Genomic DNA, 12,571 nt, shown 5'->3' on the forward strand with positions numbered 1-12,571 from the left:
CATAAACAAACCAAACTCTAGGATTTTAACACCTGTTTTTTAGTAATGAACACGAAACATCAGAACTGAATACATCCTGATGCATGGATCATTGACCACTGACAACCCAATCCTTCATGCTGCACCCAAGTGGTAGGATTCATTTCCCTAAATGCCATCAGCCTGCTCTGATTTACCACAATCATATAATCTTCTCCCCATTCATACCCTTATTCCCTTAATTTTCTGGATTGAAGGAAGCCTCTTTTCTAAATAGTCCTATGAATGTAACATGCATCTGGACACTGCAGTCCTCCAACCTGCATCCTGCCAATCTATTCATGCAATCGGGGCCAAATCCATTTCATTCCCACACCTCTGTCCATATGGCCCTGTTGTAGCATGAGGGAATGGTGGGAGGGTGCAGCACAATCTCTCCTACCTGTTTATTGGTGTATTTCTGAGGGTTGGTACGGTAGCTGTAGTCTGAATATTGTTCCGAGCCTGCAGAATTGCTGTCCCCAGTACCCACAAATGTATTAGTTGCTGGGAGGTCCTGTACTACCTGATGCTTCTTGGAGGCAGATGGTGATTGGGGTTGCAGTTGAATGGAAGGCAAAGGTGAATTGGAACGGTAATGCCGGCCCAAGTCAGGGCTTCCAGGTGGATAATTAAGAGGCAGATGGATGCGGGGACTGTCACTTACTGAATCATTCATAAGGTTGAATTTAAGTGATTTCTGCAGACCTGTTTCTTCTTCATCCTCAGTTGGTTTGGGTGGCTTAGTGGATTTGCTTTTTTTCACTTTGCCTTTGGCTTTGTTCCCTTTGCAACTTTGTTTGGGAGCATACAGATCCTTAGTTTCCTTTTTGCCAGCTTGATAACCACTTTTGGCCTCCTTTTGACGGCAATAGCGTACCAGCACAACGAGCAAAATTATCAAGGTGACAGCCACTATGCCTGCAATGACTCCAAACAAAATATTGCTGCGCTGCTTGTTGCGCTCATACTCTGGGTCACCAGCAATGTCAATGTCAATAGGTGTGTCCAAACTGTGTCCTACTAGAGTCTCTAACAGTGTCCGGTTAGCCAATGTTTCATTCACATAGAAATGAATTAATGCTGTGCCATGGTGAGAAGGTTTCCCTTTGTCATTTACATGTACAACCAAGCGGTGAAGTCCATGATGCTTGCGGAGAATCTCTTTTTCTAGTGTGATATTTCCACTTACAGATGAAATCTTAAAAAGTTCAAAGGGGTTTCCCCCAGCAATTCTAAATAGTAATTCAGCATTGATCCCAGAATCAATGTCTTCAGCTCCAACACTCATAACCTGTTGCCCAGGACTAGTGTTAGGTAGAATATGTTTATAAGAAGCATTGGATGGAGATGTAATTACAGGAGCATTGTCATTCTCATCTAATACATTGATTGTCACCCCCACATAAGCAGATCTAGGTGGCTCTCCCCCATCTACAGCTTTAAGCCGGAAAGTGTAAGTACTCTGTCGTTCACGATCAAAAGATATACTGGAGAGAATGGTTCCAGTACCATTTTGGATGACAAAGTCACCATTGTCCTGTTCCACTGAGAGTTGAATGACAGCATTATCTCCTTTGTCTGCATCAATAACTGTCACCATGCCCACTGGACTCAGCGGCGGCATGTTTTCCATGACAGAAAAATTGTAGCCACTGAGCATGAATTTTGGATCATTATCATTGCGATCCATGACATTGATGGCAATTGAGGCAGTTCCTTTGCGGCTAGGACTACCCTTGTCAGTTGCAACTACTAAGAATTCATAGCGTTCTTGTTGTTCCCGGTCCAGCATGTTTTTTACATGGATTTCACCAGAATCTGGATCAATTGAGAAGGTGTCTTTTGATAAAAATTCTCCAGCAAGGGAGTAGACCAGTTTAGCATTAGATCCACTATCTGCATCAGTAGCACTTACTTCTACCACTAAGTCATTTGGGGAATTATTCTCAGGAAATGCCACCTCTGTTGAGCTCTGGCTGAACACTGGATCATTGTCATTTACATCCATCACCTGCACTTTTAGGGAATTAGTGCTTGACAGGGGTGGATTACCTGAATCCACAGCTACAATCTCAATAGTATACTCTTTCACTGCTTCATAATCCAACGGTGTAGTGGTCTGTAGAAAGTATTTCTTTTTGCTATCACTGCCAGTATCACTGGCTTGTCGCAGCTGAAAAGGTACATCACCAGCCACCACACAGGTTACAACAGCATTTTCACCTTCATCCCGATCAGACACCTGTACCAAAGCCACAGGTGTCTCAACTGGCACATCTTCCGAAATATTGGCAATGCCATCCTGATGAGTCACCAAACCAATACCACGAATTTCAATTGATGGAGCATTATCATTCATATCCCTGACACTGATCACTACCTGGGCACGGGCAGTTTTGGGATTAGCTCCCTTGTCCTTAGCCAACACTGAGAACTTGAGCACATTAATATCTTCACGATCAACAGGACCTTGTACCGTGATGAGTCCAGTGGCTCTGTCTAAGCGTAGCAGCCGATGAATTACATCTGAAGCCTGATGGAAGGAATAATCAATCTCGGCATTGGCACCCTGATCAGAATCATTCGCTTTCACCTGTAATGAAAAAGAATCTAATCAGATAATACTTCAGTGCTTTCAGGTTTTGGGTGCTACTTTCAGAGAATTTAAAATATTATGACCTAATTACAGTTAAATAGCAGAAAACATTATTAAATAAATGATTACAGAATATTACACTTACAATGAATTCTTGTCTTGATCCCACTCTCTTTTTTTGGGTGGGGGGAGAAGAGAATGTATTTTTTGGAATCCACTCAAAAAGCAAGTGTGAGCCTTGACCTGGTCAATTTTGTACTTCACTATTATATAATGTAAAGTGCAGAATTGGGCAACCACATAGACAATATATTTCAATAACTTCTGCAAATGATGTCTACAAAACATCAAAGACCCCTACTTGTTTTTTACTACTGAGTTGGTTGGCAAAAAATGCTTGTTTTCCCTTATGGCAAAAATAGAGAGCAATCTTTAACTGGTTCATGGGGAAGAAACAAAGCTTCCTTCTTCCCTTTAAGAAAGTACAGCCCATGATCCAGCATCCTTCTTAAAATGTGCAGCTCCTGATCTCCACTCAATAATCAAAGCAGCATTTAGAACTGAAAAGGTTGTCCATCCCTGCTATTGCGTGACATTTAAAATTAAGTAAACCTCACCAATTTCAGGAACACCAGGGCATTAGAGCTGTTGTTTACAGATCACCCATACAAGTTATAATTAATGAGTGAGCATAAAGATGACTGGGGAATATTTTCAATATACAGCAGTTTGACAAGGGATTTTTGATTCCCTCATTTGAATAATACAAACAAAAAAGGGATACTTAACCTGCGACTGATTCGTCTAATAATCACCTAAAATTTACACATATAAATTATGTACCTACATAAACTCCTGAAAACAGTACTGAATTTTTGGCAGGAATGTTGCCCTTTCTGTATCATGCATCCTCTAATGTCTAGTTCCTACATTTACATCTGGTTCTGAAGATTCAACGATATGGTAGCAAATCACATGTGATACAATCTGAAATAGGGGGAAAGGGATCAGTTGTGTGAATTTAGTCATCAATTCTTCCTCTTAGGTATCTAACAGATGAGCAGAAGAAAACATAGCCATGTCAAATTTGTAGATCAAGCCAAAATCCTGAATGAAGATAGAAGGTTACAATTAGATAGAATTCTTGCGTGTTGAATTGAGGTAAGCGACGAGACAAACCGATTGCGGGCAGCAAAACCAACTAGTGGTGAACAAAGAGACGAGTCAGTGAATGAGTGTGGCCAACTGTGGAGCAGGGAGGAAAATCAGCTGTGAGGCAGTGAGGGCAGCACAACCAGCAGGGAACAAAGAGGTGAGTCGGTGAGAGAGTAGAGCAGGGAGAAGGAGGAGAGAGGAGAGGCGAACTTGCTGTGGACCATCAAACCAGTGAGAGAGCATAACAGGGAAGAAGGAAAGAGAGGAGAGACAAGCTTGCTGGGGACCATGCAGTCCTGTTTGCTGGTGGAAGCAGTTTTCTAGCGCAACCGACAAGCAAACAAGAGCCATGTGGTTGCAGAGCAAAAAGCAGCAGCAGCGCAACAGGGAGGAGAGAAAACCAGGGGCAGCACGGGACAGCACAGTGAGCTAGAGCCTGAGACCAGCACAGAGAGCAATGGGGAAAGCAACAGTGGAGCTGAGTGAAAGGCTGAGTGGAACAGACCAGACAGTGGAGTTGAGCTGACTGGAAAGCTGAATTGCAGGCTGAGAGAGATGACCAGTGCAGGGATGAGGCTGAAAAGACCCAAGCACCAAAGAACAAAAGGGAGCTGGCAGAGAAAACAACGAGGCCAGAGCAGCAAACAAAAGAAGTGAAGACAAAAAATTAAGTCTGAGGTTCCAATAGGCAGGGAGAGAAGACCCAGGTAGAGAATAAAAATAAATACAGGACAGAAAATAAAAGATAAATAGGCAAATAATGACAAGAGTGGAAAATTAGAAACCAAGGAAGAATAGGATTAATAAAGATCAAATAAATAACACAAATTTTAAATAATAAGATAGGGAGGAAATGGAGGTCAACAAGTTTTTAAAAATATAGGGAAGGGATAAATAAAAATAACATAATAGTAGGCAAGTTAAATAAATAACAAGATAGAAAAACAAGCACAAAAAGGCAGGAAAAAAGGATAGAAAAAAGAAAGATATGAAACTTTTTACTCTTAAAAGAACCAGCAAAAAGAAACAAACTCATGGATCAGGTGACTGATACTATTGAGATATACAATATATGTTCCATGTATGTGCTTATGCCCAAAGAACACCCAAATTATACGTGTATTAAATGTAAACTATGTGAACTACTAGAGGAAAAAGTAAAGGGTCTAGAGGCAACTCTAACCAAACTTCAACCTACACAAGAAAGCTATGCCCCATTTAAATCTAACAATGAACAAGTAACTGCAACTGGACTTGACCCTGCTGATAAACCCTTGGAGGAAGACTTAAACATTTCCCTGCAGGGAAGAACATGCTGGCAGATACCCTATCAGGGAAGCAGCAGTTCGACAGCCGAAGGAAAGGGGAAATTCATGCAGTAATTCCCCCCCCCCCCAATCAGTTGGCAGCACAAGTCACCACCCAAACCAAATGGCCGACGGACCCTAAACAGGACAAGCTGACCGTTGCGCTGAAAACAGCATTACCCTCTGACCCTTGGCTTATCGCAAACAAATACGTCTTAACGACGAGAGAAGGACTAACTTGGAAAAGGTATAAAATATACATGCCGGCCACCTTGAGATTGGAAGTAGTACAACGAAGCCATGATGCAAAGCTAGGAGGACACTTTGGATTCCTAAAGACCCTCCACCTTGCCAGACATCAATTTTGGTAGCCTAAGGGGAAATCAGAAGTAGAAGACTATGTAAAAACTTGTGCCACTTGAGCAGTCATGAAAATATGACATGGGAAACCTCCTGGGTTACTGCTACAAGTAGCCAGCCCCAACCAACCATGGGAAGAGATCGCAATGGATTTCATCATAGAACTCCTGGACAGCAGTGGAAATAAAGTGATTTGGACAGTCATCGACTTATTTTCCAAGCAAGCCCATTTCATTGCTTGCTCAAGATTACCTTCAGCAAAGAAACTAGCAAAAATGTTTGTCAAACACATCTACCGCCTACACGGAGTATCCAGAAGAATCATCTCTGACTGCAGAGTCCAATTCACCGCAAAGTTCTGGAGAGGGTTCCTAAGGTCCATTGGATCCACTCAATGACTCAGTTCGGCTTTCGATCCGAGTACCAACAGAGCAGAGGAACACGTGAACACAATGGTTGAACAATACATCCGTTGTTATGTGGATTATCAACAGGACAATTGGTCGGACTTATTACTGTTTGCAGAAGTGGCGTAAACAACGCGGTCCACAGCAGCACTGGATTAACTCCTTTTCAAGTTACCAGTGGCATGGAATTTGTACCCATGTCAGAACTGTCCAGAGAACCTCCCTCCTCAATGTCCTTGACTGGATGGATACTTTAAAAAAGGGGTGGCAACCGCAGCAGAAGAATACAAAAAGCAAGCTGACAAACACCGCTCACTCCAACCCCTCATGTGGGGGATAAAGTCTTTCTTTCTACAAAATATATAAGATTGAAGATGCCTAGCAAAAAATTAGGACCAAAGTTTTTAGGTCCTTTCCCAATAGCAAAAATAATTAATCCAGTAACAATTCAGCTCAATCTACCTAGGATTCTAGGGGAAATACACCCGGTTTTCCATTGCAACCTACTGAAACCTGCAATTGGGTCCAGTTTAAGACCACAGACCCAATCACCCCCTCCTCCTATAATAATACAAGAAGAAACACATTATGAAATAAAAAATATATTAGACTCTAGATTATATAGAGGTTGTTTGCAATATTTAGTCCTTTGTCTGAAACTATATGGGTGAAAAGTTGGAACATGAATAAATTAGTAAAACAATTCCATGACAAATTTCCAGATAAGCCAAAGGGTCCCACTGGGAGGGGGTAGAGGTGGTTAGTTAGCAGATATTAAGCCCCTGCATTATTCTTTTACAGGACACACTTTTCTTCTGAGAGGAGGCTGCCTGTCAGGCCTGCAGCCATCTTTTCTTGTGGATCTTAGGCCTGCCACCAGGGCCGGATTTTCCTATAGGCTAACTAGGCTTCAGCCTAGGGCCTCAAGATCAAGAAGGGCCTTTTATTTTTATTTATTATCCGTGCCATATTTTTTTATAAAGGTTAGTATCAATTACAACATGTTTCATTTAATATATTGATATATATCACAGTAATGATGTATTTTATTATGTCTCATGTAATTTACAAACTTAAAAATGGGAGGTGACAGGGCCCCATAAGTGGAATAGCCTAGGGCCTCTTTTCATCTAAATCCGGCCCTGCCTGCCACACTTTCTATTAATCTACTATGCATTTTCTATTGTGGGAAAAAGGGAGAGGGGATTGTACGGAGTTAGATGCTATGTAGTCATAACAAAATTTCTAGAAAGCCAAGGTCATCCTTTGTCTTTGCACCTCTGCACCTGACCAGAACTGGATGGGTGGAAGCTGCCAGAATGGCAGTGGAAGATTGGACCATGTGATGGACTTGTGGGTGTGGGGGTAAGATCTTGAACTTTCAACTGGGTGGGGAAACCGGAAAGCTTTCAGATTCAGGTTTTCCCAGATGTGCCAAAATGGCTCTCTTAATAAATTGGAACTTTGAGCAATACCTTGCCTTGGACTCTGATTTAATTTTGGATGCTATTTGGACACCCTGACACCCTCGCCAGAAGGACTTGGCTGACTCGGTGCAGAGACAAGGGTGGCAGAGGAATCATGGGGGAGGTGAGTGTGTGTGAGTGTGTGTGTGTGTGTGTGAGAGAGAGAGAGAGAGAGAGAGACTGTGAGTGTGTGTGTTGTTTAAACAACTTGATCTTTCCTACTTACACTGGTTAGATTTAGGAAATCTGGAAATGGAGCAATTGGAATTTCAAGAAAGCTCTATCTGGAAATATAAATTCTATGACCTGCATGAAGCACTTGAGAAGACAGAAGGGATGACAAAGGACACCACAGTTAGGTCTGAAAATGAAATCCTTAAAGTGCGGAATTCTGGACATCCTGGCTGACGTCGGAGCAGTGCAGTTGTGGCGAGTGGAGCTCCATGAAGCCCAGCTGATTTCTGCCTGCCTGGAGGCTCTTCAGAGCCAAAAGTCACCTCGTAGGGGTAACAAAGATAGGAAGGGCTCCCCATAGATCACAAGTGGACAGCAGTCCACTTTTCTGGATCAGGGGAAATCATCTTGACAGGCGAAGAAGAAGACCGTCATTAATGGCTGAAGTAGACCTGTGACAGCTGGAACAAAGAAAGCCAGAGAAAAGCAGAAACAGTGTACTGGATCTGCGTAAGGGTTGCCTAATTTCTACCCAGAATTGTTAAGTTCCCTTAAAAGTACCGTGTTTCCCCAAAAATACGCCAGGGGCTTATTTTCTTTTGCCCCACGAAATATGCCCTTGGGCTTATTATCAGGGAGGGCTTATTGTTTTGGGGCTGCCGGGCGGCTGCTCCCTTGTGAGCTGGCTCCCGAGGAGCCGGGCGCGGCCTCGGCGGCGAGGCAGCCATGGGGTGGCCATGCTCACGAGCGGCCGCCCGGCGGGTCCCCTCTCCAGCCGGGAGGAGCACCGTTCACTGACCTGGGGGGTGGTCCCTAGGGTGCCAGGCCTTGTGGCGCTCTGCCCGCCCTCCAGCTCCCGCGACTTTGCACATTCGGGATGCCCCCTGGGTCAGTGCATGGAGCTCTGCCCGGCTGGAGAGGTGGGTTGCGCGAGTGCCTGTTCCGCCTGCGGCTTCGCCGGGCACTTGCGCGGCTCTCCCGGGCTGCCGCTGCTGGCTGCTGCTGCCCGCCGCCGCCCGCCGCCGCCCGCCGCCGCCCCGTTCCGCTCCGCACGTAGCTTCCGGGTCTGGAACTTGGGGCCGAGTGTTCTGGCATCGGCCGCTCTGGGAGTGCTCTCTGTGGTGGGCTGGCTGCCGGACAGAGAGTCTTCCGGACAGAGTCTTCCGGCGGCCGGCCCACCATGGAGAACGGTCCTGGAGCGGCCGATGCTGGAACGCTCGGCCCCGATTTTTGGATTTGAAGGTTGTGTGCGGAGCAGAGCGGGGCGGCGGCGGGCAATGGCGGTGGCCTGGGAGAGCTGCGCAGGTGCTTGGTGGGGCTGCGGGCGGAGCGGGTGCTCGCGCGGCCCGCTTCTCTGGCCGGGCAGAGCTCCATGCGCTGACCTGGGGGGTGTCCCGGGTGTGCGGAGCCGCGGGGGCTGGAGGGCGGCCGCAGTGCTGCGTGGCTTGGCACCTTGGGGATTGCCCCCTGGGTCAGTGGTTGGCGATCTTCCGGCTGGGGAGGGGATTTGCCAGGCGGCTGCTCGTGGGCATGGTTGCCTCGTGGCTGCTTCGCCGCTGGGGCTGTGCCCGGCTCTTCGGGAGCCAGTTCACAGGGGAGAAGCTGCCCGGCAACTCTCCCCTTCGGCCGGGCAGAGCGCCGCTCCCCGGCCTAGCGGTATCCCGAAGGCAGCAAGCAACCCCCCCGGCTCCTGCGGCTTGGCGCTTTCGGAATAACGCTAGGTCGGTGAGCGGTGCTCTGCCTGGCCGGAGGGGGGGTTTATTTTCGGGGGTGGGCTTATATTTTTGCCCACGCGAAAAATGTGGCATGGGTTTAGTTTCGGGACAGGTTGTATTTTCGGGGAAACACGGTATTATAAAGAAGAAAGGTGGCTACAGAAAGGGGAAGGGAGGGAATTCCCCCCTCCAAAGGAAAATGGTGAGTTAAAGTTTTGAGCTGATTACACATCTGATGGAATAGAAAGAGAAGCAAATGGAGATCTAATTTTAAAAAGGATAGCAAACGACTGAACTGGACATTTTAATAGATAAACACTACTCAAGATATGGATATGGACAATAGGTACTTTATTGAGTTATTTTCCCTATGATTCCAACTAAAATAAGTGGAAGTTTTCCTTCTCCTTCTTGAAAAATACAATGTGGAAAGGGAGAAAAAAGAGTAGGGGTGACATTACTGGACAGTTAATATATAAAAGAAATATTTGGAAGAGACTAAACATTCTGGAACAGATTGGAACAGATTATTTTATTTTGAGAACTGTTACACCTGGTGTTTAGAAACAGATTGAAGACAGAGTTTATTTTGGAAATTAACATGGGAAAAACAAGATAAGTGGCAGTTGTAGAGAAGAACTCCTTTTGAATCTTTGTGGATTACAAATACTATTGAATAACTGAAGGATTAAATGCAAAGATAAATGTTATTTTGAGAATGTGGGAAGAAGACTTTGGGTTTCAGTTTGCCATTTTGGAATATTAAAGACTGGAGATGCTGACCTTGTGGACTATTGGAATATTATTGGACTGGTGGATTATTAGTGGACTATTGGAGCACAGCAGGCCTTGTGGATTATAAACTCAATTGACTAAGATACTGAATACTGATTGAATTGGAGGGAATTGGAGTTGAGATAGGGTCTTTTTAAAAAAATTAAACATATGTGATATTGAAGTGTTGGGGTGACGGTTTGTGGTTAGCCTTGGCTAAGAGCATTTGGCAGTTAGTAGGATGGGTGTATTTGTTGCTAGTCTATTAGCAGTCAAGACAAGCACCTCAAGCACCTTATAACTAAAATAGAGAAGGCATCTTCCACACCGTCATAGGCTTAATTAGAGATCTAATTAGAGATCAATAGAGAGTATGCTATAGCTGGAGAAATCAAATATACTCCAAAAGGAAATGTGAACAATGTTTCAGTCATTGCAGGAGTTGCTGCAGGAGGCCAAGACAACATATCATAATGAGATAAAGAAAGATATAAGAGAAGTGAGAATGATAAGGGAGAGATGAAAGAAAAAATTCAAAATATATATGAAAAACTTGAAAGCTTTCAGCAAATGATAACAAAAAATGAGGAAAGAATCCAGAAAATGGAGGAGAAATCAGAACAGAGAAAAAAGTTGATGACATAAATTATAGATTATCACAAGCAAATAAAGAACTAGAAAATACTGTGATAATGTTAGAATCAGTAAAAGTAGCTCATTATCTCAGATTTCAGAATATACTAGATGTCAACGTGTAAAGCGTTTCCATGACTACTATCAACTAGAGAAGGGAGGATAATTCCATGCATACTTTTGGCCAGAGTCAAGTCTCATATTCTTGCAGCTGGCATGTGAATGCGCATGTCCATAACCTGCCATAGGATCTTGTTGGTGAATGTAATTTATGACTTCAGGCAGAGGGGAGGGAACACAGGGGTAAAGTTCAGACGCCATTAAATGAATTTTAATTTCAGCTCCACAGAAGGTCATGCCAAGATGTTGATCCCAATAAATGAATGGTTTTTTAAAAAAACTTTGTCTCAAGGCTCGTAAATTAATTAGGTCACCTCTTGGGAACTTCACAGAGAGCCGAAACTGACTTTTAAAATCTATCAAGATTTCTGGGCTTCCTGAACCCCGGGTTCTCCAGTCACTTCCTGATATTTGGGGTGCGTGGAGGGAAAATCAGGCAACCATGGCAGAAGGTGGATTATTGGAAGAAAGCCTGATTTCAGTTGGAGGGTTTCAGCCAGCCCTTGACATCAGGGCTCCAGACTTTCAACCTGCAATGCCTTTCCCAGTGGCAGAAGCAAGAAAGGATGAGTACTGGTGGAAATTAGCCGCTAAAGCAGCTGAAGTTGAGTTCATTTACCCCAATTCCCAGATAAAGGGAAGGGTCTCGAGCAAACTAGCAAGGGTGGACTGGATGTGGGACTGGGCACAAGTCAGGCTCCCAAAGTCCCAGATAGAATCCCTGGGGAGTACAATAGAGCAACTGAGGGAGGAGTTTGACCGGGCCACCCTTCATGATGAGGGGCCATCATGCTGCCCAAAAGAGGAGAGGGACACCTGATCCTGTTCAAGGGAGGAGACACAGACTGGAGCGCAGCTGCCCTCCCCCACCCAATAGAAGGAGAAGGAAGCCAAAACGGCAACCAGTGCCCCTCCCATGCAGCAGGCAGGCTGCCAAGAGTAGGCAACCCTCTACCTCTCTCCGAACTAGAGGTGAAGATGACCAGCCATATCAGGCGCAAGCATACAGGGGCCGACAGGAGGTTGGAGGAATAGGGTTGAACAACCCACCCCAATTCAGGGGAAAATTTGACATGGACTCAGATCAGCTAGCTCTATTCCTTGATTCAGCTGATATCCACCTAGTACGCTATGGGCACCTCTACCCATCCCCCAGGGCCATGGTGAATACCATCACAGAGGGGCTAGAGGGAGAAGCAAGGGAATGGTTAGCAGCTCTCCACAAGAGGAGAGGCCCCCAACTGCAAGGCATAGATGACTTCCTGCAACTGCTAGAGGCCAGATTTGAGGAGGTGGAGGAAGACCCATATGCAGAAGAGGAACTCAGTAACCTAAAGCAGAGAGGCCGCCCCATCAAAGAGCACATCCGTGAATTTAGTAGAGCAGCTGCTGGTACATTTTTTCAGAACAAGCCTGGACAAGCAAATTGCCCAAGTAACCGCTTACTGCGACATCCCAAATCGACTCTCTGAGTGGTTCTGAGTAGCAACACAAGTCGACAGCAGGCTGTGCGCCGAAGACATGAGAAAGCAACCGGACACAAGAGAGAGAGATCAACCTGACCTAAAACCACCCAGGCGACGGGGCACCACAGCACTACAGCAGGCTCTGAGACCAGCCCTCCCTCGAAGTTCGCTGAAATGCTGTAGATGTGGGGAGATGGGCCACATGGCCGCTGCATGCCCAACCCCAGCCCCAAAACCAAGGCCAGACCCACTGCCCAGGGCCCGACCAGAACGAGGCCCCAAACGGGCCATCAACACATCCCGGAAAGTCCTTCAGGCTGCAGAAGCCCCTTCCCCCTCAGGCAAAAGAGGTGGAACCCCAGGCAACGACGACCAGT

At 45.4% G+C, this 12,571-nt stretch overlaps 1 protein-coding gene across 12 annotated transcripts in view; it reads right to left on the reverse strand.

The window, feature by feature from the left end:
* The window catches only part of PCDH1 (protocadherin 1), a 251,980-nt gene that overhangs the window by 120,603 nt on the left and 118,806 nt on the right, over positions 1–12,571 (reverse strand). For all 12 annotated transcript variants that reach the window (XM_081950421.1, XM_081950423.1, XM_081950419.1 and 9 more), the window contains exon 3: positions 422–2,614. In XM_081950421.1, the coding sequence (XP_081806547.1) occupies positions 422–2,614 (2,193 nt within the window). The remainder of the gene's footprint in view (positions 1–421; positions 2,615–12,571) is intronic.

The sequence above is a fragment of the Natrix helvetica genome, assembly GCF_964273705.1.
Source record: "Natrix helvetica genome assembly, chromosome: 4".
NCBI lineage: Eukaryota > Metazoa > Chordata > Lepidosauria > Squamata > Natricidae > Natrix > Natrix helvetica.